General features: G+C 49.0%; 7 protein-coding genes across 7 annotated transcripts; 1 reads left to right on the forward strand and 6 right to left on the reverse strand.

The window, feature by feature from the left end:
- Window positions 1–579: 579 nt before the first annotated feature.
- On the reverse strand, window positions 580–4,318 carry EI90DRAFT_3250279 (potassium transporter; the record flags this gene model as incomplete). Its single annotated transcript, XM_039066577.1, has 21 exons — window positions 580–776; window positions 828–873; window positions 934–1,046; window positions 1,112–1,274; window positions 1,332–1,416; window positions 1,479–1,516; window positions 1,581–1,965; window positions 2,021–2,054; window positions 2,122–2,316; window positions 2,374–2,438; window positions 2,509–2,578; window positions 2,645–2,679; window positions 2,741–2,782; window positions 2,838–3,042; window positions 3,127–3,205; window positions 3,269–3,440; window positions 3,499–3,578; window positions 3,643–3,858; window positions 3,912–3,945; window positions 4,010–4,124; window positions 4,203–4,318. The coding sequence occupies 21 exons, from the start codon at window positions 4,316–4,318 to the stop codon at window positions 743–745; spliced, it is 2,322 nt and encodes a 773-aa protein (XP_038910569.1). The 3' UTR covers window positions 580–742.
- Window positions 4,319–7,465: 3,147 nt separating this feature from the next.
- On the reverse strand, window positions 7,466–9,318 carry EI90DRAFT_2506701 (uncharacterized protein). Its single transcript, XM_039053149.1, has 6 exons — window positions 8,561–9,318; window positions 8,328–8,501; window positions 8,126–8,248; window positions 7,910–8,008; window positions 7,685–7,782; window positions 7,466–7,592 (listed from the first exon to the last, which is right to left on the reverse strand). Exons 1-5 carry the CDS (start codon window positions 9,117–9,119, stop codon window positions 7,778–7,780), a joined length of 960 nt encoding a protein of 319 aa, XP_038910570.1. The 5' UTR covers window positions 9,120–9,318; the 3' UTR covers window positions 7,466–7,592; window positions 7,685–7,777.
- Window positions 9,319–11,230: 1,912 nt separating this feature from the next.
- On the reverse strand, window positions 11,231–12,346 carry EI90DRAFT_3079229 (uncharacterized protein). The gene is made up of 2 exons (XM_039061819.1): window positions 11,908–12,346; window positions 11,231–11,851 (listed from the first exon to the last, which is right to left on the reverse strand). Exons 1-2 carry the CDS (start codon window positions 12,137–12,139, stop codon window positions 11,409–11,411), a joined length of 675 nt encoding a protein of 224 aa, XP_038910571.1. The 5' UTR covers window positions 12,140–12,346; the 3' UTR covers window positions 11,231–11,408.
- On the reverse strand, window positions 12,250–13,721 carry EI90DRAFT_2506743 (uncharacterized protein). The gene is made up of 6 exons (XM_039053150.1): window positions 13,338–13,721; window positions 13,189–13,255; window positions 12,913–13,124; window positions 12,817–12,856; window positions 12,682–12,765; window positions 12,250–12,421 (listed from the first exon to the last, which is right to left on the reverse strand). The coding sequence occupies exons 1-6, from the start codon at window positions 13,444–13,446 to the stop codon at window positions 12,361–12,363; spliced, it is 573 nt and encodes a 190-aa protein (XP_038910572.1). The 5' UTR covers window positions 13,447–13,721; the 3' UTR covers window positions 12,250–12,360.
- A 1,581-nt stretch (window positions 13,722–15,302) lies between these two features.
- On the forward strand, window positions 15,303–18,425 carry EI90DRAFT_3020284 (Vta1 like-domain-containing protein; the record flags this gene model as incomplete). Its single annotated transcript, XM_039057492.1, has 6 exons — window positions 15,303–15,438; window positions 15,510–15,601; window positions 15,897–15,964; window positions 16,074–16,133; window positions 16,214–16,292; window positions 16,407–18,425. The coding sequence occupies 6 exons, from the start codon at window positions 15,303–15,305 to the stop codon at window positions 18,423–18,425; spliced, it is 2,454 nt and encodes an 817-aa protein (XP_038910573.1).
- A 154-nt stretch (window positions 18,426–18,579) lies between these two features.
- EI90DRAFT_3079235 (uncharacterized protein) lies at window positions 18,580–20,207 on the reverse strand. The gene is given in 7 exon segments (XM_039061820.1): window positions 18,580–18,759; window positions 18,771–18,849; window positions 18,864–18,898; window positions 18,928–19,008; window positions 19,149–19,342; window positions 19,557–19,927; window positions 19,989–20,207. 3 exon segments carry the CDS (start codon window positions 19,852–19,854, stop codon window positions 18,928–18,930), a joined length of 573 nt encoding a protein of 190 aa, XP_038910574.1. The 5' UTR covers window positions 19,855–19,927; window positions 19,989–20,207; the 3' UTR covers window positions 18,580–18,759; window positions 18,771–18,849; window positions 18,864–18,898.
- A 2,600-nt stretch (window positions 20,208–22,807) lies between these two features.
- On the reverse strand, window positions 22,808–24,054 carry EI90DRAFT_3020286 (uncharacterized protein; the record flags this gene model as incomplete). Its single annotated transcript, XM_039057493.1, has 6 exons — window positions 22,808–23,161; window positions 23,188–23,365; window positions 23,410–23,430; window positions 23,487–23,536; window positions 23,667–23,791; window positions 23,835–24,054. 6 exons carry the CDS (start codon window positions 24,052–24,054, stop codon window positions 22,808–22,810), a joined length of 948 nt encoding a protein of 315 aa, XP_038910575.1.
- Window positions 24,055–24,256: the final 202 nt, after the last annotated feature.

The following is a 24,256-nucleotide window of genomic DNA, read 5'->3' on the forward strand; positions in this document are numbered from 1 at the left end:
GGTTTTTTCCGACATAGGGTTTGGAAAGCACCGCATCCCGTCCGATCTGCGAAGTTAAGCCGGGCGCCGCTCAGTCAGTACCATGGTAGGGGACTATATGGGAATCCTGAGTGCTGTAGTTTTATTTTTTTGGTTTTTTTCTTCTGGCCTTTGCCACTCTTCCTGCGAGTGCAAATTTCATCAACCGCGGAGCAACGTAAAACCAAGTTAATGGCTCCCCCCATGTTCTATTTCTTAGTCAACAGGTCTGCAGGTTACCATAGGGAATGCATGCGGACGGACAAACCCCTCAGTGATATCATTGATGCTGATCAGAAAGGGAATAGGTACCCTTTCATATCCATAGTGTGTCCTGTCAGGAGTCGTGTCGATAGCTGTGGATGCTACCAAACGGAGGGCAGTGGTATGCTAAGCTAGTCGCCATCCTGCTGGGATTTAACGGACATACAACGAAAGCCATTGCATTAATGGTGTTTAATTTAAGCATACCCAGCTGGCCAGTGTTTCTGAGGAAACTCTCAAAAGGGCGTACAGCATTTGCGATGATGTTCATATAACATTCAGAAAGTACACTGATGCCTCGGTTGGTGGTAGTAACGAATCATGTTGGTCACCGAGCAATCGTGAGAATATCCATCGTGGGGATAGCACACGTATAAGTGAAGTCGAGAAAAACGAGGATTATGAAAGACAGATCAACTCGCGGTACCCCTATTTGTAGAAGATCAATCGTAACGGTTGGTCAGATAGCAGCGTTAACGCCAACATGAAGGATACTATCGGACAATATGAGTCTCCACACGGGAAGTACAGTAATTACCACTTACTCTTCATGATTGAGGGCCCAGTTCGCTGTCTCAGGGAACATCGTAGCTGCGGAGGGAAGCGGTGTTATGAATACGTATTCACCAGAGTTCAAGGAATAAGACTCACATAAACGAGCATACAGGGATTCGATCAAGAAGCGTTTCAGCCAAGACAAAACAATTGACGCCCATTTGAGTTCGATCTTGGGATCCTTACTGGCGATGCGATAGTGTGGTATTCTGAACCGGGTCGGGACGACAAACGGTTACTCGTACGGTCGACACTTGACGAGGATAACACTCACATGTGAACAGTACGTGTAGCGGCAAGCTGCACCTCCCCAATCACTTGACGAGCCTGAGTCGTTGCAAGGCGCGCTTCTGTGGCATAGATCAGCTTCAAAATCTGTTCTGTTGATGGGTTGAAATCATCCCGAAAACCAAGGCAGTATGTCACTCCGTAAAAGCCTAGTTTCGGAGCAGTCCGTCGATATGGACTAATGAGAGTCCTGAAACAGCACTTACCTTGTATTGAGCGAACTTTAGACACAATATAGGCGTCGTCGGTCGCGACGTAGGCAATTGGCAACACTTGAACAGACAAGAAGATCTGGGGAAACCAAAAAAGCTCAGGAAGGGGTTCCCTTTGTCCTGGATGCAGGGGCTACATACAACAACGCGAGGCAAGGAGGGCATCTGCCTCACATAACCTGGAAGTACATCGTTAGTTCAAAGAGACTTGCACACCAAAACATCACGACCAAATTGACATACCGTAGAACGAGTGGGGAACACCACGACCCCCCGTAAGCTTGTGGAAGATCGCACAGGTAGGTATTCTTGGCAACTGGATAGCCGAAGCGGAGCTTTCATCGAGGAAGAATAACTCTTGATTCGTGTCCACCAAACCATCTCCCTGATCGTCGCCACTCAAGGCAGAATTTGTACGTTTAACCACAGAAGTATCTTGGGCTAAACCAACTTGATCCTCCTCGATGATCTCACCGTCATTGTTCTCAGTGTCTTGCTGAGTGTTCGCGATGTCAAGAGGGTCAGATTCTGCACCCCTATTCAGGGAACCCTTCTCTCCGAAGCCTCGGTGGACAATAAAGCTGCGAGGATTTCTGCGGTTTTTTCCATCGAAAGCATCCTCAAGCCCCTAATGTTACGCGTTGTAGTAGAGATATAAAAAAAGGCTAATGGATGGTAGGTACCTTTGCCCAAGTCCAGAACATCATCAGCGCGCATCTAGGGTGGTAGCAAATCTCAATCAGTTATCCATGGGTTCAGATCCTGAGCAACTGAGAATACACACAATATACACCCTATCGTGAGAGGAACCCAAGCACCATGCGTAACTTTTCTCAGAGCAGCACCCCAGAACAAACCGTCGAAGAAGCCGAAGGTAAGCAAAAAGCCAACAGCAAAGCCGAGGGGAAGCCCCTTCTTGATGTAGATATGGATCGAGAGGAAGCTAGTCGTCACGAACATCACTGTCGCCACCGCAAATCTAAAAGATAGACACAGTTCATTGTCAAAATGATAGATGCAGGCACGCGACACGCACCCGTAAGCGTTTGTCAAGTTCGTGAGGTTCTTGAAAACACCAACGATGATGACGGTGGCAAGTCCCTATTAGTATTCACGTCAAGAGGACTTGTTAGCAATTGTCAGTCATCAACACGAGGTAAGAACAACGTACGAGGGTGTAATTAGCCGCTGGCACATATACCTGACCTTGTACGACAGAACTGGTGTACACCAAGCGAAGACTGTCGGATCAATCGACCATTAATGAAGCCGCAGTAGTGAATATGTATAAAAAAAATAGCACGTACGGTGGCAGAGCCTTCATGTTGATGAGCTGCTGAGTCTAGGGAATAAATTTGAGGGTTAGCGTAAACATGGTAAGTAGACAATTTCTGTCAACGAACCAAGCTAAAAGTGGCAGTGATTAGAGCTTGACTGGCGATAATCTGAATTCCAGGTGAAAAAATCATTAAAGTATCTATCATCCTTTGCCGTGCTTACCGTGGCCAACAATGCAAAAACGAAAACAATCCAGTAAAGGGCACCGTTAGGAGGTCCAGGGATCGTCATATAGAAAATGTTCGACATGACAGCACCTCCGTCTGTGATAAGGCGAGCCCCTTGACCGAGATATGCGAGGAGAAGAGAAGGATAAACAAAGAGACCAAAAGCCAATTGAATAGACAGAGCATTGAACTGCCCAAGACTATGAAACAAATCAGCAAACAGGGGGAGTGTGACAGCGGAGTATAAGCGACGTGCAGTAGAATGGAAGTTAGAGAAGACCCACTTGGCGAACATAGCTTCACATCCCGTCAGAGCCAAGAGAACACCAGCCAGGGCATCATAGTTCTTGGTACGAACAAACCCTACAGAGGTGTCTTATCAATATATATTGCCCAAACACTTTCCGCTCCTCATAGATCACTCACACAAGATAGCCCGGGATGGATCAAAAGCCCTGAATATCCCTGGGTATTTCGTAATATTATAAATTCCAGTCGCTCCAATCAGGACCAGCCATCCGAAGGTGACAGGAGCAAATGCGAAGGTGATCTTGTGGGTGCCAAAGCGCTGAACAAGGAACAACGCGAGAAGGAAACCCTTCAAGACGTGGGCTCAGTCCTCTCGCTGAAAGACGTGTCCCAACTACTAAACGTACAATCGAAATAGGCGTAATCTGATTGATGACGCTAGGCTTTGCGACTGCAAGACCACCAACAGCGGACGTCACAGATACGGCTAAAAGACCCCCAAATGAACGACACGTCGGGTTGAGGAGAGGAGGATGAAATATGTTACATACCAGGGGTGAAGATACCATCACCAAGCGTCAACGAAGTACCAAAGAAGCTCCACAGGTACAAAAGCCATTTCCCACGACTAAGGAACGACTGTCCACGTTCGATCCTCTCTGGAGCACGCCCTTTGGCATCAGAATCGCTGGTGAGCGTGCGTTGAAACGCAGAAATGGTGTCTCTAGGATAAAGTCCTTGAAGTAGCGCAAAGGTACCACCCTCACCTATCAAACCCAGTCGGAACCACAAAAGGTCCTTGAAATAGGAAGTAACTGACCCTCACTAGTGCCGAAACGAAGAGCGATGAGGGTCTTAATAACAAATAAATTGTAGCCACTATCACAAACTGTCCAAAGAATAGGTGGGAAGACGCACGTATTTTATGAGTGGCAAGATGGTCATGGCCCAAATTATGGCTGAAAGACCACCGATGACGTCCTCCTTTGGGGGAGTGGGTCCATAAGACGGCCATATTCCATTGAGGACATACCTGGATGAACGAAGAGAGGCGCATTAAGTCATGTTCAGATCGGGTACCATCTACCAAGAAAAAAATCGTCTAGCATACAGCGGGGACGTTCCAATGTCAGAGTAAATTATTCCTAGCGTTTGGAAAGACATGATGGCCAGCGCGGTGCCGGAGAGCTGGACGGGATGGCGCCTGAGGTTGCCCTCCTCGGCCATAAGGGCCGTTGCCATTCTCAGTAGCCTTCTAAGTCCTTAACAAGGGCGAGGTGAAGAGTAGAGAGGCGGGAGTGATGAAGGGGGAGTGAAAGTACTCAGAGAAAGTCAGAGACATAGTATTTGTACCCCCTGTTACCACCACACCACCCTTGCAGTCACAAATCGCGATTTTTCACAACTCAAAAAGATAAATACCTCAACTGTGCCTGATTTCAGTAGGGGTTCATGCAAGATCAAGTTGAGCAGAATCCGCCATATGTCAGGTTGTTCAAGTTGTCGCGTGGTTCACCGTGCAAGATATTAGATAACAGCCAAAATACCGCATACTACTTACATATTATGGAAGTGATATGGCTGTTCACGCCGGACACGGAAACATACACCCATGCACAGAGGATCGCGAACAAACAGGTTGATTGCTGCAATCTAGCGGGCCGCATCCCAAGAGTTATTAAAGCCGTTTGAGTATACCCTCCTCATTAGAAGATCAATGTTTGCTTCTGATAACGATAGCTTCTTCGGGTAACAGCTCGAATCCCGCTGCGAGCTCCACTGTCCCAACACGAACTCCATGGGCTGGATGCAAGCGCGGGCATGCACTCTGGCTCCGTCATTTCAACTCACAACGCGCGGATATGGCTGAGAGGAAATATATGACATTAGTGCTCCTATGCGGAGTGTTGCAGTTGGACGTTACCGTGCTCAAGGGCTGGCACAGTGTATCTGCCCTCGCCCTGTCAGACTGAGCAACAGCGACAGCTCCTTGATGACTCTTTCCCAAAATGTGCACCGGCTTCATGAATTGGGCCGGATGAGGCTATTTAGCCGCGAAACCATCCGCAGTGGGGGCGCTTTCGCGGCCGTACTGGTGGCGGTGCGCGCGGCTATCAGCGTGGGTTACGAGGTACGCTCACTAGTCAACATTGAGATAGCATATACCCTCTCCTAGTTTACCTAGGCGTTGGGACTCATAGCTTTGAAGTACCGCGCACTGCGACGGCTCCGTGCCACGTTTCATCCTACCCAGTTTGGCTGTGTGGTCCACGATCAGTGAGCGCCACTTCACATGTGTATTGGTGCTGGAAAAACGGCCCCTGGCTGCATGCCATCCCAGTGGATAATAATAATTTAGCAGCCCCCACTGAGCACGAGCAAGTGGTAAAAGAGTGGAGGGTTTTCCTGTACACCCTCTATCAAGGTGCGTGTGATTAGACTGAGCCTCACATCGACTTTTCTCCCAAGTGCATTTCGGTTTACTGGACCAGCTGCGAGAATCACCGAGCTAGGCTTTCGGTAATCAGTTTCTCCCACAGTTTGTGGCACCAGTGCTTCCTCCGTTGCCGGAGCCTTCCTTCCGGTCGCTCCGAGCCTTTGGAAACCTCTTCCTCTCACATCGCAGCTTCTACAGTGATCGACGGCTTCCCGAAGAGCCCTTCATTTCGACTCTTTGGGAATCCGTTGGCGTATGACTGCCAGGCCAGGCCAATTCGACAAATTAAGCGATAGTTCGGGGACATGTATCGATACGCCAGGGCTGGGATCACTGAAAGGGGGAAAGAATGAGTGGGGCGACTGTCCATGAATGCTTTAGCTTTAGCCCACACTTGCGTCGACCTGCATCAATTAATGTCTCCTAGGAGCAATTACTCCAAAAATCGCGCATGCTCCAGACAACCTTGCATTTCTGCCTTCCGCAAGCGGCGTTTTCTCGCCTGGTGCTTTATCCAGCAATTTTCATCGGGAGAAATACTGTTGAAGGGCTGTGGACAGGGCGGAGTTGGAGCGTTATTCATCGATAACTGGCGAACGCTGCCTGCCTGCTACTCTCTTTTGTGGGGATCGTTATTGTCAGTCCTTCCGAACATGCAGGACGAAGAGAAGGTATGATTTAGTGAAAGTTCAGCCTACGGCGATAAGAGGACCCCGGAGAGTTCAATCTGCATTAAGAGCCTGCAGGACCTTCGCGTTGGGGGTATTCAGAAGTGCTACGGAGAAGCGGGAATATTACAAGGAGACCATTAGGCAATAATTCAGCGACCATATTATATTGTGGTGCAATCACACAGGGCTGGGAATTCGAACTACGTACATAGTATCCGAACGAATACTATATATTAATTCGTTGCTTCTGACAAACGCTGCGGCCGCTCATTGATCGTGTGGGCAGTGACGAAGAAGAGACGTCATACAGCTTGTTCCAGCGCCATTGAAACGGATATATTCAGCCAGGTGAAAGCAATGTTTGGTGAAATACTTGGCAACTATTAGCTATTGCCAAAGTCAGTCAGTTCATTTCCTTCCTTTGTGTCTGGGCTCATTCTTATCCGTTCGCCGTTCTACCCATTACAGGGCTGGGGTGCTTGAAAGTAGAGATGATTGGATGAATGGCCAGGACCATCAGCCAACAGGACGATCGTCTGGACCAGAATGAGGTCTAGAAGATATTGGAGCGTTTCCATATTTTTGGATTTGAACTCTTACAAGACAGCTGCCTGCGCTATTCATACAAGTAATCCACGCTCCGACAAATGACAATCCATGCATCATACCGCGCCTCAATAATCAAGGAATTTCCACTGACAAAAAATTTATCAGTCGGTCTCGTTGATTTAGGTATAAAACGACACTGGACTTACAAGGTTCTCCACCCTTGCACCCGCGTACTTGAGATGAAGCTGCCAGATAGAAAGAAAGATAGCTGCATTTAGACGGCGGGTCGAAGACACTTCAAAGTTGAAATGCTTCCACGCACCTCTCCTTCTTCCTCGTCATAAGCAAGCACAAGCGCAGTTCCAGGAACGACAAAGCTATCCAAAAACCATGTCAAAATAACCGGAATCAACGTATCCCGAAGTGATAACCTCAGCTCACAAGTAGGAATTGTCTGTCGCCGTACGGATCTCCCACGTCAAATCGTCAATGGGTCTCTCCTCTGGATCATCAAATTCGTTTTCCCAAGAACGAAGTCCAACAACGACATGACTTTCTCTTGAGGGTTGTAAGTATCCCAAGATAACCTTCCCTGGAGGGTTGAAGACTCGGTAATTTCCTCCGTTATCTTTAGGAATGATTCTCCACTTGAGGTATGAGGGGAGACATTAGCGACCATGTTGCAAAGAACATGAATAGGCGGAATGACCGACGTACGTCGTGTTGAGGGTCTCGGTCGCTGACGGTCGATTTCAGGGAGACCAATGCAGCGTTCTTCCCCGCAGCTCTATTGAACGACAACCGGTCGTCATTATTCGCGCACACGATTCCTTTCAGATGTTTCCTACAGAAATGTGGTAATGGAGGTGCAAGGGGAAAAAAAAGAGCTCAGTACAACTGTGAATGAGAAGAGAGGGAATTACAAATGTCGCTCACTCGGGGAGGTCTGAGACCAAACGACTGTTTTCTTCAAGGAACTTCTTAGCTTTGGCCTCATCTTCAGCACGAACCTCTGGTCGCCCAAGTTTTTCATCCTTCGGTTGTTTAGGAATATGAGGCGAGTAGAAGGAAAGGGATTGGAGCGATGCTGTGCATGCCCCCCAAACCAAGTGCAGTTTAATGTCAGGTGAAGGCATACGACGAAGCACACGTCGTACGCACCCGCTTGATCTCCAAAGTCTCGGCCCGCAAAGGCGAATATTGGACCAGGCACTGCAAAATCCTGTCCTTGACCGTCATCCCTCGTATCCCCGAAGGGCCCTGCGTAGAGAAATAAGGTGTGAGGGTAGGTGGAATAGCGATTTGTTAGGTGAGCACAGGTGATTCCCTGTGTCCTCCGGCTACGGTAGGACATTAAATGTAAGGGGGGCCGCTTACCAAGAAATCGAATGTTCCCAGTCGCAGTATTTCGTACTTCGAACGCCAATCGGACAATCGACGATTTCTCAGAGGATCCACGCACCCCCACCTTTCCTGTGATAGAGTTGACGATCTCTTTATCTGGTGTCGAGAAAGTTTTTTTTTTTTTTAAAATAAGTACTGAGTTTCATGTGGGAGGCCAAGGAAGAAGCCACAATACCGCTAAGTTCGAGGTAAGTAAAATTATTGAGGTGGTCTCTGTTCGGTGTTCCATGAATCGAAGTTCGGGTCGTTCCATCTCTCAAATTATACGTGACTGTCAATCCCTCGATCACTCGCCCGTGGTAGAGGGTTAAATCACTGATTGGACGATCAGGGTCAAATTGTCCGTCAACTGCATGAGGAAGGTTTAGCACGGCAAAACAACGTATAAGGGATACATGAAACACATACGCATTATAAAATCATCGAAAGGATTCCCTTCAGAATCACTCCCATAATTCTCGGATCGTCGAACAAAAGCCATCCTTCGAGCGACAGATCCCCTCGCTGTCCCTGCAGTGACCGATCCATACCGGAAGTAATGGCTCACCACAGGGTGCATGGACACTTTGTAAGTAATCGTAGACAATGCGACAGGGAACAATATACAAGAAATCAGAAGCAGATTGTTCCCTAAAAAGTGGTCATTCTTCTGTAAAAGGGATTTCGAAATTGTGTCTTTGAGAGAGGAAAGTATGTTCCTGAGCTTTCGAAAGGAAAATATGTCCCCGAGCTTTCGAAAGTAAGGTATGTCTTTGAGCTTTTGAAAGGGAAATATGTCCCCGAGCTTTCGAAAGGAAGGCATGTCCTTGAGCTGTTGAAAGGAAAATAGGTCCCCGAGCCTCCGGAAGAAAGGTACGTCCACGAGCTTTCGAAAGGGAAGTACATCCCCGAGCGTTTGAAAAGGGTGTATGTCCCCGAGCCCTCGAAAGAGGGCCGTTTCTCTGAGCTTTTGAAAGGAAAATTGCATTCCGGCTCCGGATGACGAATCGAGTTGTTGGTACGTGTACGTGGGAGGGGGAGGAAGGAGGCCAAATTCTTCAAGTCGGAATTAACGATTAGCGCCCAAACCTGAACTTGATCAGTCGAGGTGCTAGAGTTACAGCACGAAGCGAAGCTGCCAATGATCTCTGAATGCCTCCTGGTGAGATGGCGTCGCACCACTGAGTGGACGGAGACCAGTCTGGGAAATAGAGATTTGGGGGTTGGTCAGCGGCCTGAGGGGTATCTGCTCAATAGCCCTGAGGTGTCAACACCACTGTTGATGTGAGCGGCCCAAAAAAAAGTTGGAGGCTCGAACCTTTGGAGGTCGCGAAGAGGTAGAGAAAGGAACCGCACGCAGGAGTTAAGGAGAGGCACCTTCTGCGCTTTATGCTGCATTCAGCGCGCAAGCACATGCCTCTAGCACGAGTACGAACTCGCGCAACGCTCTAGTAGCACACAGAAAATCTCTGATGCGCGCGCGCAAGTCAAAATACCGCTTGCACCTCAAATTGCAATTTCGATGAGGCACCCTCTCTATGGGTAGATTAATGGATAGAAACAGATGGAAAGAGAGGCGATGCTCCAGCTTCTCAACTGCCTCATGCCTCGAGCTTATCTTGTGCTCACTTTCGTACCGGGGGTTGCCCGCGCAGCTAGTTATATCTTTGACAGGCCTCCCAATTCTAGCCATCTCCTGATTCAAGCTATGACGAACACATTGCAGATTCAATTGCAGAGGTCCAGAAGACACTAATACCATAATGACAATGATAGCAGTCTGAAAAGTGCTCAAGAAGACGAAGATGTCGAACAGAGCTTTCACTCAACCCATCACGGATCTGAAAGATAGGCACCCAGTGGGCGGCGAGAAGGCTTCCAGTGATCTGGATGGCCGGCTCCTGATAGGAAAATTCGGCTGAACTGTCTGAGCGGATAGTGAGCGGGCAAATAGACAGCGGTGATGGGTGAATAGTGTCATGCATGGCCGAAGAGCGAGGAGGTGAAGTGGGCGTCGAAAAAGCTAGCCCAGGCCCCATCATACTACTCGACATCACCTACCCGCACCCATATAATTCATTGACGATCCTCGTGTAGGCAGGTGATCAGCCTCTCATAATCCTCATGCACGCCATGCATGGTGTAGCAGCCTCTATAATCTATTGGAATGGTGTAAAACCACCACACTCCCACGTGACTAGGTCGCGGCTAAGCTGCAGCAGCGACGGCCGTTCTGCATCATCATCGACATCGAAAAGCTGCGTCCAATTCCTAACGCTGAAGAGACCGACGTGAAGGGACCCCCGAAGAGAAATCCACAGTTCAGTTCGACGCACTGATGTGTCGCAGTTTGGAGAACAGTGAACACTTCCCCTGAAGCAGAGTAGAGGCTGACCCCTGAAGACGTTCAGGGAAAAGCAAAAAGAGAGTCGATCAAGAGAACAGTGATACGTGGATTGCTTCCATAGGAAAATCATGTGCAGTGCGAACGTTCGTTATCCTGCATGCCTGAGGCGTCAATTTCGAGCATTACCCTTGGCCTGGGCTCAGGCTGGCCGTAGGTGATGATGATATATAACCTGCCAAGCTCCCTAAGGGCAGGTGGTGTGACACGAACAGCAACAGCGACGATGAAAGTTTAAGTCCATAACCGGGTACGTCTTTCATCCAGCTGGCCTTCGGTAGGCAGGATACCAGCCTCTATAGATGTCCTCGGCTTGGGGTCATATGCATTTGTTGTGAGACAGCAACAAATTACGGGTTCATAAACTAGCAAAACATGTCTTTGAGGCTGCACTGTGTAGTAGCGATCGTGCACTGGATGAAGCACGGATAGCAGCGCTAATTTGAATTGGGCCGTTCCCCATACGGTAAAGTCGCCGGCGCCGGGATCCGATCATGGAATGAACGCTGAACTGCAGACAGAAATAGCCATCGATTTGGGGGCTGATAGTGTAGTCAAGGCCGGTGATATTGATGCAAGACACTCCGGTGAGGCACCAGAACAACGCAGATCCACTCTTCCGGGTCCATAATTAAGTATAGTAGTGTCTGGCTCCGATTACTGTAATTAATTCTTCTATGTTTTCGATCTGGTGGTCCAGACAACCAACTATGTACATATGTAACCGTTTTGATTCCCCTCACCATGGTTGGATAGGGCTCCAAATCCACAGCCAAAAGAACTGCGACAATCTATGTATGCCCAAAAACAACGAAGATTGACAAAAGTAATTTCCAATATTGCACATCTTAAGTAATTCGACTCCGAAGTGTCTTAAAGGGTTTGGAAATGACGGGATTTCAAAATTCGATGACATGTTTCCGTATACGGATCTGCAATACATATTACATAGATAAATCCCTCGCGGGGGACGACGTTTTGGCATAGACGTTTGGGCGACAAGGCAAGATGGAGATACATAGCTAGGAGACCAAGATCAAAGGCACGTAAGAAGAGTTCAACGCCAATCGCACTTTTTGTGATCGGATCAGCATGCGCGCACGTAAGGAAGCTGGTCATCTGCTCTACCATGCACAGTACAACTGGACATACGTTCAACAAGGTACATACCCCACCACAATGTTTGAGCATGGAACTTGTAGGTATGTAAGTGCATAGCCGTCTTAGCTCGAAGTTCGGGGGAGAATTCGGGTTGAGATCCGGACAATAAGCTGTGGCCAGCTGACTCCCTGCATGCATAGCTTTCACCAAGGCAACTGGAAAAGAAGAGGGTTGGCAATTTACCGCGATATATAATTGATCTGGTTCTTACCTATGCTTCGACGCGTTTCCCCATTCGTCACCAGAACCGGAACGCGCCTTCGCTTCTGTTTTCTGTCAGGCATTCTGTCATGTTCCGTCCATCTTTCAACCAGCCACACAATGGATGCCGATGTGGGGCCATACCAAGGAGCGGAGATCCCCCCCCCTCGCACTCTCGACCCTTTGTGTGGCATATGTAATATAATCGGTGCACAGAGAATCCAGGGTTTTACCGACCGCATACTCTTCGGATGTCACGAAGGGGGGGGACAGTACTATAGTGACTACCACAAATGGGCACGCACGTACGTAAGCACGGTTTCACGTAAAGCGGACGTACTGCGGGCGGTCAAAGAAAAAGGAAAAAGTCTCAACACGGGTGCCTGTAATTCTGCCAGCGGCTATTTCACAATCCCCAACCGACAACGAGGTGAAGGAAAAGAGACAAGTGTCAAAAGGGAACTCAGACAAGAAAGAATGGGGTAAGTTTGTAGGACACGGAGCTAAAATAAATGAAAGACATGCTAAAAGATGAAAAATCATTAATGTCCATGCATGTGAATGGCGCATCTAAAGGTGCAGTGACAACACTGAATCACTGATGGGCGAAGAGAAAGGGTATGAATAGCTCGAGCATAAATAAGACTAGTGAGGGAGATTTCAGGAGCAAAAAAAAAGAATTATAAATTAAAATAGATGCCTAAAGTCCGAACTGCACTATGTAGCGGGAGAAGGCTGTGGAACGGTGACAAGCAAAGGGCAAATTACGTGGCCGGTGCCTTACATTGAGAGGAAAATGCTTGGCCAGTTCGTACCCGGTAAACGAGGGTTAGAGCACACCATATCCAAGAATGCCTGGGAAGAAACACTGCGGCAAGTCGTAAGCGGTGACTCAAGTTGAAAAAGGAAAAGAAAACACCTTTCCGTTGCTGAACAATCTTCTTGTTTTAAGACTGGCGCTGGTAGCCATTAAGTCGGATAGCCCGGCGGCTGCGGCGACGGCGATCATTGTTACCTTCACCATCACCACGATCACCACGATGACTGCCCCAACGATAAGTGGGGGCTGGCTGAGTTGTAGTTGTTGGATGGGGCTTGTGGCAGCATTGGTCGCCATGGTCCCAATCTCCATGAGAGCACGAAGGGTTGCCGGGGTTGGGGTGCTGAGGAACACAGGATTGGTAGTTGTCGTTCCATACCCAACCAGAGGGACATTCCTTGTCGGATCTGTGGGGGGATGAAGATGAGTGTGGGGATTATGAGATAGAGGTTGGGAGAGTCAGGTACGTACGGGCATTGTCCAATCCCTTTGAAACCATGGGAGAGGCAGATACTAACACCGGTGTTGGCGAAGGTCCCTATTAGAGAAGAGGAGGAAACGTAGGTTGGTTGGGGGAATTAGGGTGCTAGGATCTAGGAGAGAGAGAAAAAACGGCTAACATTTAAACTGGCTGGATGAGCACTCATGATCTCCACCATGATCTCCATCATGGGCGAGAACGCGAGAGGCAGCAGCAAGGAGAACAGAAGCGACGGTGATGAAGCGCATGGTGAAAGAAGGGTCTTAGTGGTTCTGAAGAGAGTGGGAGGGTTGTAAAAGAAAGTCTATGCGTCTAGCTCGCTGTCAGAAAGAGCGAACGAGAGTGTCTCAATGTAATGTAAAGGAGCACGAGAAGGCGTTTGGTATATGAGAAGGGGGGAAAAAAGTCATTGGGTTGGGCCATTATAAAGGGATCTTCGATCGGCGTTCTCCGTCCATCCTTCTACTTGCAATTTTGAGCAATATTGACTCTCGCCGTTGGGAAAAAGTTCAGGACATTTGAATATCAAGCCTTTTACGTAATCAATTAATTTAGCTCAACGAACAAATTTCGGTATATATACATCCGCCTTGATTTCCTAAATAAGATGTGACACTGCCACTGGTGATCAAAATAATTTAATTGCCACATGTCACAGAGTCCTGCTTATGTAGTGACAGATCTTTACCAAAATATCCGTTGTTCACTAGTTCACGAGAAAAGAACACAGTAGTGGGTATGTTAGTTATTCTGGCAATCAATTCCCGATCCCACCCGAACAATTGTGTTTGTGTGCAAATGGCTTCACGCAACTACAGTGTTTGGGAGGTGATTCGAGCGCCATAGCAATCGTTTGAGCACTGGAGCATTACTTCTCTCGGACTTGCTCATGATCGGTCAGTGGTTTCCCATCTCAGTCACAGGGGGGGTTGGCCGAGTATTGCATCGTTACAGTCCTGCTAAGTAATTAATTTGGATTGGGGGATTGGTACGTTTGACACTAGAGCGACATGACAAGTAAATTATATGAGCCTTTTCTGGCCCACACTAATGGTTACATTGCGTTATCCTCCTACGTATTTTTCTTTCGCCTTTATATTGTTGATAACTACTGACTGAGTCGCTGGACTGATTACTTAGCTACAACCAGTCTTTGTTGACATGCCAATAAATATTTGCTAGAGTTGGGTCAGGAATGATGAGAAGGAGTTGCAAGATCATGATGGAATGGACTTGAAGTGATCTCTATTATGTATGTACAATAAGTAAATAAATCTCTGACCCAAGGGCAGACCCCACCGATCAGGCGGTCGAATGACAGATGAGAGGAAGTTCCGGATTCGGTGTCCCACGAAGCAAACATTCTCAAGGCTGCCCCGGGAAAAGAAACCTGGCCCAAACAAATGCCTCACAAGCTATAGAGGCCAATTACTAAAGAATATATATAGGAAAATCAAGATGCCTATGTCCTCGAGTTCGGCTACAACCGAGTCGGGGCGCATTGCAGCCCGGCAACTCTCAACGCGACTGACGCTGTCATGACAGGGCAGACACGGATTTGCCGCGCCATTGTTTGCCGACTCTGCCCCAGCACAACTTACTCTGGCCTTCAACGAAGCTGGACCCTCGGAGACTGCCGTTCATCACAGATCTCGAGCAACCTTCTATTATTTCCGCTGGCACTTTGTTCGGAGTTAATCTCTAAGTCCGCTTGCCGTTACTCGTGTTTCAACGATTGAAAGGCTCATTGAATAACCAATTATTAAAGAAGCGTTCACCGATCGTCGAGTCGGTGTTTGGCGGGGGCGTACGGTACCACTGACACTACCGTCTTCAACGCTCTCCTCGAAAGAAACCCCTAGCCACAAAAGGAATCTCCCGGATTTTTGGTCCTTTAATACCTTTTTCACTCATAACCGTTCACAGTAACACCTCTCCTTAACCGACTCTTCCTAACCAACCACAACTCACCGTCTCTTCTTCTAGTTCAACTTAATCTAACGTACTTACGACTCTAACTGTAGCTTTACTCTTTCGCCACGTCAACGCGACGAACAGGACAAAAAAAAACCAAGTGATAAAGCTATCTAGTGTTCAACAACCCATGGCAAACGCTCCAGCCACTTTACAAAATGTCGTTACGAACTTACCAGAACTACCCCCACCCCTTAAACATCTCTCACCGTACATCCAACGCGCGCTCGAACTGAAAATCAAAGATCCCGTCATGTGTTATTGGTGTAAGTTCATCACGTCTCAGGATCGCACCACCTCAATTGGCGTCGCGTTTCTTTTTCTTTTTCTTTCGTAGGTCTTTACTTCTCTGCAAAACAAGGCGTAGCGGCCAGAGGAGGAAAAGAATGCAGGCCGTTCTTATTAGCACTGATGGACGTTCTCGAACGGGTGAGCTGATCAACATTCCATGTACCTCATAACCCCTCTTTCCAATCTCACGCGGGGATACACCTATCCATCCACCTTACCGCCCCAGTGTGCCCCTCCGAGCGCCTTCTATCATCCCTACCCACGTTTCCCGCCTCTCTTTCATGGCACAGTTTAATGTTTCGGATCATGTTTCACTGACGCAACTTCCTCCATCCCATCGTTTTTCCCTCGGACCGTTAATACGTTTCTTCTTTCCTGTGTTGTGGCGGGCATCCCACCACCGCTTTGTTGGTTTGACCCAACAAATGCACAGGCGAAAAAAGAGCTAAACTCAAATGATGCAGTAGCTTCTGACGAAGCTGGCAGTGCTTATATTGAAAAGTACGTCCCACAACTTATTCATGATGTCATGACTTTACTCATACACACCCTTCAACATTTCATCCCTCCCTCGTGTCCCGTTTCTGCTTTTTGCAAATTCATGGAATAGTTTCGCTATACGTGTATTCAATAATGCTGACAATGAAGATCGAAAGGGCAAATCATCGAGGTGAGGATCTTGTCTTCAAAACTCGCTGTTGGGAGGTTATTCTTATCGTCTACTTCATCGTGCGGTTCCCTTCTCCCTAGGTCAACGGCCAAAAAGTTTCTTGCTGCAGCTAATTTTCTAGAGCTCCTATCCGTTTTCGACATCCCTGAACAACCAGAGGTACGTCTCCATCCCCTGCTTCCTCTCCACGTGTTGAACCCCTTTTCCGAACATTCTTAATTCACCCATGATTACACCCTCATTTCTTTGGCCCGAAATATAATCGTCACGAAGAATGAACAAAAAATCCGATATTCAAAATGGAAAGCAGCTGATATAGCAAAAGCCATCCGAGAAGGTCGAGGACCCACTCCAGGTCCAGCAGGGTCTGTTTTTGAGGAAACCATGAAACCGCCCACCCCACCTTCCGACAGTGGAACCCTGTCCCCACCTACCATCATTGCCGGGCAAGAGAGCGTCTTTGGGAGTATTCCACCCAGCATTTCGGCAAGTCCGAATCACAAGGGAAACTTTCTGACTCTGCCCTCCGGTCCGCATGTAGGAGCGGGGCCAAACACCATTCCGCTACCCCCTAGTGTTGGGACGCCCAGTGCGTCACCAGGGTTGAGTGTGAAGGGCGTGTCGCCCGAGAGGGGAAGTGGAGGTGGGAGTCAAGGAAGGATATCCCCACTTGGCCTATCGCCAGGAGACGAAAAAGAGAAGGAAAAGGAAAAAGAGGTCCCGCGGACACCTACGCCTCTTTCGAGGGTGCCGTTCAAGTCGAGTGGGAGTGGATTAGGGGCTAGCATTGGTAGTGGGAACAGTGTCAGCCCTGGTGCTTGGAGCACGGCTGCTACTCCTGGACAGGACGAGTCGAACTGGGCTCTTGCATCGGCGGTGCGCCCTTCGACGGCTGCTATTCCTGAGGAGTTACCTATTCCTGGTATCACCGGACGATTGATGGAAAGGAGTCCGAGTCCCTCGAAGAGGCCGACTGGCAATGCTGCGTCATCTTCGTCTTCGGGTGGTTCGAGGTCCCCCACGTTGCGGGCGACGGCTTCGGCACCTGTCACGAATGAAAGCGTCAGGAACGCCAATTGGAAGTCTTATGAAAATGTTGACTCGGACCACGAGAAGGAAATGGATGGTCCGAATTCGATGGCAGTCGGGAGGCAAGACAGTTGGAGCAGCACCGCGGCTCAGAGGGGTGACAGTATACCCTCTCGAGGGAGCAGCTGGGGACAATCGTGGGGGACTGGCGATGGTGATCACGATGATGTCGAGTCTGACGTTCCGATTCCTTACCGATCTGGGTCGCTGTCTGCTGGGTTTTCGAGGGAGAATTCACTCAGTGTGATCCCGGAGACGTCTTCCTCTGGTCCAAGCGTCGTTGATGCGGATATGCAAGAGGATGTACATCCCGCTGAAGCGTCGGATCTTCTTTCGCCGTTAACTCAGCCTCAGACTATCAGCTCGTTCCACACTACTACGAGTAGTGTTCCAAAGAGAGTACACTTTACCCCAAGCGTGGTTGGAGGTTTATCCAGTATCGCTAGCGAGTCACCGCCTCCCAGTCCCAGACAGAGCATGCTGAGTGTTCCACTTCCTTCTTCAAACGAGTCCGATGCGTCAGATGATACATCTAGAGGTGGTTCGCTGCGCAAGACTGGCATTCCCCCAATTGGCGAGTTACCCTCGACGGATAACATGCCGAGCCTAACGTTCACCGTCCCTAACGGAAACGGGACACCTCACCTTGGTGCATCCGCTCGGCTATCACCCATCATTCAGACCGTCTCGCTTCACCCCAACGGGGGTTTTGCGCCTGGACACAACCGATCAAGTAGCGGCGGTAGTTCTTCAAGCATATCCCGCTCAAATGGCAACACACCCGCTACGCCTTCTCTGGCTAACCACCTCCAAACTTCGCCTCGTTTGAATCCTGAAGGTGTCAAGGGTGTAAATGCCATTCCACCTATCTCCGCGATTTTACCGGATGTACCCTCTTTCCCATCCATTTCTTCTCCGCCGATGCATTTGGTTTCGCCTCCTGCCCCAAGTTTCCCCCCGTTGCTGCCCCAACCACCGCCCACCGTTCCTGCTCTACCTCCCGTGTCATCTCATTACCCACCAACGCCGTACCCGCGTCACTCTGCTCCCCCTCTTCCTGATGTCATCTCCCCTGAGGATACGGCGAAAGCTAAGAAGGCCGCGAAGTACGCTATTAATGCGCTTGATTATGATGATCTTGATACAGCCAGGAAAGAACTGGTGAAAGCATTGGCTATTTTGGGCGTTTCTGTCGAACTTTGAGCATCTCGCACAAGCCCCAATTCATTTTTTATACATACCCCTCCCTTAATTTGAGTTCCTCATTGGTGTTCTCCGGTTTGAGACTATGCGCTCTGTACACCTTTCGCTCCGCCTAGTTTGTTTTGGGTTTCATGCGTTCATCTTTGTCTCGACCCTCGTCCCATACATCATTGTAGCACATTCACACTCTTCCTCGTCCCATTATTGTCTCTGTTCGTCTCAATCTACCTCCACCTTGGGGCTTCGCTATCAGCTGTCTGTTTCCTTTTTCCTTAAACCCATCTAGCGCCAAAAGTGGACTGATATTCTGACTGGTATATCGTAACTGGCTTGCTTTTCTTTTCTTTTCTTTTCCCTTTAACCAGATATCCACCCATTCTAGTAGTACTAGTACGGTTGATCGACTCCGATCAATGCCTCCATAGTTGTCCGTATTCCTTCCTCATTCTATTCCGTTTCCCATGATTCCCCTGCTTCCTAATGATGGTCTTGTTTCTGCGTCTCATTGTCTGTCCTCGGATTCGGGTCTGAGCTGTATGTGATTTATGACCGTTTTTGCCGAATTGATCCCATAGATGATTTGCTGTTACCATTTCGACCGATTTCTACGAGCTGTCGGGGCCCAGATCGGACCATGTGTAGAACCATGCATAAAAGCGCTCATCTTTCACGGAGAAGGTGGTTGTTGCGTTGATACGTGGCAGTGTGGCTGTCCCGCGACACCACAACCTGAGGGGATCGGCAATGCGTGGTAAGGGTGACTGGTTGGTGTGGCGGGGTGACGGAGTCCTCTGGCTTGTGGTGTCGGCTGTACTGGATGGCTATGTATCTACAGTGTTTATGATCCTCCGCCTCTTCCGCGTGCTCCGGGTCGATCGCGCTCCCTTGCTCCCTTGGGTGGACGTACAGTAGGACACCTAGCGATGGGGACGACCAAGGGTGGCGGATAGTGATGGAGTGATACAGGGAAAGAGTTTGATGATAACATTGCACTTTCAGGGGTGAGTGTTGGTCACGCTCCGGGCCATCGATGCCACAGCCTCAGGTACGCTGGAGTTAAGTATAATCGGTTAATGGCATAGCGCTTGGGCGAGCATGTCGAAATGAATTGCAAAGGGTACCTACGCTAACCACCAGATACTGGGCAAATGACAGCGACTTCTTCTCCACCCTTGAAGTAAACTTCATTCACATCCCGTTCATCATCTATCATTTCAGCATCCACACTCCACGAACTCTCGTTCAAGACATCCTGTAGAGCAGGGTGACGTTCTGCTAGAAGACGGGCGAGCTGACCAAGCGTGAGTGAAGTATCTGGGAAAGGAATCGTCTCGGTGTGGAGACCCGTTGCAGATTGAGCAGCTGCGAAGTACAGCACAGTCACAAACTTGTTCCCAGTGTTCTGAGCAGCCGGCAAGGATCTGGACATGACCGATAAAACACGCTAAACTCGTGTCGATCCTTTGATCTAATTCGGAGTTTGTGGACAATTGGAAAAGTGTCTGATGAAATAATGAAGTTAATTACAATCAACTTCCTCTTTTGGAGGCGCTGCGTGCCCACGCTTTCATCGACCGATCCGCTGACTTCGTCATACAAAGAAAAGAGAAAAGGAAGTCTGACCTCTAGGTGCTAGTGCTCGTCATCACCCGCGTAAGATACATCCACCCATCTATGTCCCAGCGTATCTCTACTTTCCATCCAAGAACCACGATCGGCGTCTCACAAGTTGATATGAAAGATCGCCATTTCTCGTTTGGCAAATACGGGACCATTATCTTGAGCTCTTTCAGGCACGGAAGTCCTTCAAGGCTCCGTTGGAGGACCATCACAACGTCGTCATCCGGAAGCTGGAAATAAGGGGAAACGATGCTGAGGTATTCAAGGCGCGGGAGGTTATGTCCAGTGAAAACGATGGCCTTTTCATCCAGTAGGTCCACGGATTGGATTGTAAGCGTGGAAACTGGACCGGTCGACTGCCCGAGCGCGGTCAATGCCCCGAGAAGCTTCCCATCCTCTTCACACCATATCAGTCTGACATCTCGTACCGGTCTGCCTGGGACTAGGGCTTTAACGACCTCACATGGGCCAGTCAGATTCCCTAAGCTGGGCATTGCCACGGGCTTCGCTTCGCCGCGACTTCTTGGAGAAATCTGGAGACGTTGAAGGGGTCTTGTATATTTTCGGCGGGGTGGCGCGAAAGCTTTGTGCAGCCTTGGCGTGACGCTAAGCCGTAATTGTAAGATGTTGGGACAGAGTGTCAATACCCTTGAGAGCAATCCCAAATCCCAAGTCTTATCAACGGTGCTGAAATTGTCAGTGCAGGCTCCGTGCAGCAGAAGCCTCGGTGTCTTCTTCGGGCGTATATTTCTCGGAAGGTCCAACCGGAAATTATGAGCGGGCAGGTCAATGAATAGTGACCACACAAACGATCCCCGCAATGGCCGAGCGATGATCGATTGGAAGAACCCCAGTGCGATCGTATCGTCCTCAAGCGAAACAACGCGATACATCGCACGTTCAGCGACCACTTTCCAGTTCCTGTTGACGCGTGTCATGGCGCAAAGATCTGCTTTGCGAGTGATGTAGAGGAGAATGTTCTCCCAAATCTCAAAGGGAAACTTTGAACGCAAGGTTGGGTCCACTGCATGAGGAATAGCCTGTCAATGATATCAAGCATTAGATCTGACTTTATCATTCACGATTGATGGTTGGGAGCGAAACATTCGTTTGATAGCAGAACGGAACTACGAAGGCAAGTCAGTCATGAACAGTCACCAAACCCAATCCATACCTGATGGTTCATCCTGAACACTTTGCGCCAAAACTCCGCCTGAAATTGCGGCAGAGTCGGAAGGGAGTGGGGAGGGGTAAGAGCGTCAAAAAATCAGGAAGATGAGGATCGCAGCCGGCAAGACACAGGCGTGGCCTATGGATAAGAAGCATACGGCTTATATATAACCCAAGTAGCGTGTAACTTGTGGTAAAAGCAAGCCACAGCCGGTTGGCACCGGTACGCAGCGACGCGAGCTGTATGTGTACCCCAGCATGGACGACTAGGATACAATATTGAATCTTGACACCTTGCAAGCTTGATTGACATAGTTTACAGGTACACAACCGCCAAACCAGGTTATAAGTGGGGACTCGGATTCATGGAGGCTCATTGGGCACGCGGGCGAAGGTGCTGCTGACCGATGTTCAGTCTTGCCTTAGCTGTGGTTTAGCGGAGTTGGCCGAATTGTATTGTCATCATATCGCATGCGTTTAATTTGGCGTGTTATACCGAAGACCGACGACTGCACCTGTGGTTTGCAGGCTGAACATTTGTTAATGGAGGTACGAGATTACATGGGGCTTTTGTTCCGCGGAAGCCGGATTTAGCATTCCATGGCTAATTGGGTCAGGATGAAGTGCCTGTATATTGACTCGTCCTCGGCCTCATCGGTCTCAGGTCAGTTTGCTGCTCACGTACAGCCCTACGCGCGCCGCTTCTTCTAGTCCATTCCCCTTCGGCGCCGTGTTGTGAATGTGTCGGTCTTACAGCGGGTGGAGGTACTTGTCACGGTGTCCTTCAACTGCCTTCGGCGAATCTGAATATGCCAAATACACACTTATGTAAGTCTGGGTCCCGAGGCTGAAGAATCAGTTCGTTCAATTAGGTGTGTTCCATGTTGCAGCACTGCTCTTAGCCGTACGTGGTGCGCAAGCAGGCTGACATCCCTGGAATCCCACCTGGCTCCGTGGGAACTATGCCTCCGACAGGGCTCTAACATAGTCAAACCAAAAACATAAATTTGATTCAGAAGCCACTGTGGCTCTAGGAAGACCCTGGAGGGGATCACCATATCCAAAAGATTGACTTGAGGACAAATGGAGGACTCATCAAATCTATCCCGGGACTAAGTCTGCCCAACACATCGTGAAAGATCTCGTATGCAGTTGGATCCTAACAGACGTTCTTACGACCCGAAATCCAACGTTTCTCCAGGCTGAGGTATTGTAGAGTCGTAGCCGTAATCCAGAAGACGGCTAGTATCGAACACACCCCTATCGATGCGCAGAACACGCTTGAAGTACAGATGAGCGAAGCCTGGTGGCAACTCAAGGTTTCTCGAAGACTTTAGTGCGTTGGACAAGGTGGCATTGAGTACAAGAGCTTAGTCACGCCCTGCCCGAAAATTGAGTTTACTCCTTCGTAAGCGAGTCAGCATGAAGGGGACTATATTGTACTGATGAGGTGAGACCCACCCATCAAGGCGTCACCAACGGCGATGAAATTGTTTGGGACAGGTTTGGATGCGCAGTCGATCCAATAGCAGGATGTCTGAGTGCTGACGTTCAGTAACCTGTCCCATATCACAAAGGAATAGGCTATCTTGCTATGGCGTAGATATCCCATTTAATGGCCTCGTCAAGGTTGTCTGCACCTTCTCCAGCAGTCGTAGTAGCTCGAAAAGCCATTCGTCCTGGTCGTGGCGCTCTTCAGGAATGATCTTGTTATACAATTCCCTCACTGTTTTGATATACTGAGCTAAAGTCCCTGGACATGTGTCGATATTCCATCCAGACGATTCGCCGATAAGCGAAAAGGTCTCGGCCAGTTTCGGGTGTTGGCGAAACTGCGCCGATGACAGCGCAGGTATCCCACCTCCCAAAGAGCGATCATCTTGGGGAAGTGCCCTCGAGACCTTCTCTTGCGTTTCGTGAGAAAGGGGGAAGGAGGTGCAGCAGTACTTCACATTTGGGTTTTACGATGTACGGTCATAACGCCCCCATTTCTCGCAGGCTTCCGGCAATAACTTGGCACCGATTGTGGATCTGCCAGAGCAATCCACAAAAAGTGTGCATGGTATTGTACTTGGATTCGTCGTCGGAGCTTCTGAGGCGGGACGCGAACAAATTGTCGCTTTGTCGGATGAAGCTTCAACGTTGGTACCCTGAATGATTCGAAGCCGGTCACCGCAATACGCAATGGACAAACCTCGACAAAAGACCTTCAATGCTGGAGAGGCGACGCCTCAGTTTATGACATGAAGAAATACGAAGGTATACGCTTACGAGCCGCTAATCTGATCCCGCCTCTTCAATTTGGGATCGCCAAAGTAGTTCTACCGAGCCACAAGTGTCTCAATCCAGGGAATATGTAAACATCATTCTTTGGCGCCTCCTTGGGTAGAGTTCACGAAGGATCGTCAATGAGATGGCCAAGAGAAAATGGAGTTGAGAACGTTGTGGTACTCTTCCAATAGGCTTGACACTGGTATCAGGGTCAATCAGAACGGTTTTCTCAAAATAATCGGTCAAAATCCTTGAGGGAACGTATCCGGACAAACCGAAACAATGGCCTTCCTCAGCAGCATGCGCTTCATGCAGAGAAGTTGGTTGGGCTCTAGGGGGATCACTCACCTGCCTCCAGCAACAACAACGGTTCTGTAATTTTCTGGGCAGGTGGGGCTTTGCCTAACCGCCATATGTCACCGAGCACCGTGGTCTCACTGATAAGATAAAGTCGAAGGAGGTTCCATGACACTTTGTACCCCACGTAAGAAAGGATAGCCGTCCAAAGAAGCGCCTGGTCATATGGCTTGGAGAAAGTAAAGAGGACACTTCGAAAAGAACGTCGCATCGAACAAGGAGCCCCTATTTGTATCCCCGGGTGTGATTTGGTATCTGGTGACTCTGATGGAACAAATGCAGTTTTAAGCCAAGTCCTGCATATAGTAACCGACCCTCTGGGGTGCTGGGAGGCGTAGAGCTCACGCCGTACCGAAGCTTTGGGATTCGTTGTGTATGGGGTGTGTGTGCCACGATGTTGCGTGCAGAAATAT

Source organism: Cantharellus anzutake, assembly GCF_015039405.1.
Source record: "Cantharellus anzutake strain C23 chromosome Unknown EI90scaffold_79, whole genome shotgun sequence".
NCBI lineage: Eukaryota > Fungi > Basidiomycota > Agaricomycetes > Cantharellales > Hydnaceae > Cantharellus > Cantharellus anzutake.

Coding starts and splice junctions, on each gene's coding strand:
- EI90DRAFT_2506701 (XM_039053149.1), bottom strand. CDS start 9,119: ATGCAATTTTCCTTTCAAAAGCTCAGAGAAACGGCCCTCTTTCGAGGG. Junction 8,502..8,560: donor TTTCGATGATTTTATAATGC/GTATGTGTTTCA, acceptor TTCCTCATGCAG/TTGACGGACAATTTGACCCT. Junction 8,249..8,327: donor TACTTACCTCGAACTTAGCG/GTATTGTGGCTT, acceptor TCTCGACACCAG/ATAAAGAGATCGTCAACTCT.
- EI90DRAFT_3079235 (XM_039061820.1), bottom strand. CDS start 19,854: ATGTCCAGATCCTTGCCGGCTGCTCAGAACACTGGGAACAAGTTTGTG. Junction 19,343..19,556: donor CATTTGCCCAGTATCTGGTG/GTTAGCGTAGGT, acceptor CCCCATCGCTAG/GTGTCCTACTGTACGTCCAC. Junction 19,009..19,148: donor GCCGATCCCCTCAGGTTGTG/GTGTCGCGGGAC, acceptor AAATGGTAACAG/CAAATCATCTATGGGATCAA.
- EI90DRAFT_3079229 (XM_039061819.1), bottom strand. CDS start 12,139: ATGCGGTCGGTAAAACCCTGGATTCTCTGTGCACCGATTATATTACAT. Junction 11,852..11,907: donor GGAAACGCGTCGAAGCATAG/GTAAGAACCAGA, acceptor CTTCTTTTCCAG/TTGCCTTGGTGAAAGCTATG.
- EI90DRAFT_2506743 (XM_039053150.1), bottom strand. CDS start 13,446: ATGCGCTTCATCACCGTCGCTTCTGTTCTCCTTGCTGCTGCCTCTCGC. Junction 13,256..13,337: donor CTCATCCAGCCAGTTTAAAT/GTTAGCCGTTTT, acceptor CTTCTCTAATAG/GGACCTTCGCCAACACCGGT. Junction 13,125..13,188: donor AAAGGGATTGGACAATGCCC/GTACGTACCTGA, acceptor ATCCCCCCACAG/ATCCGACAAGGAATGTCCCT.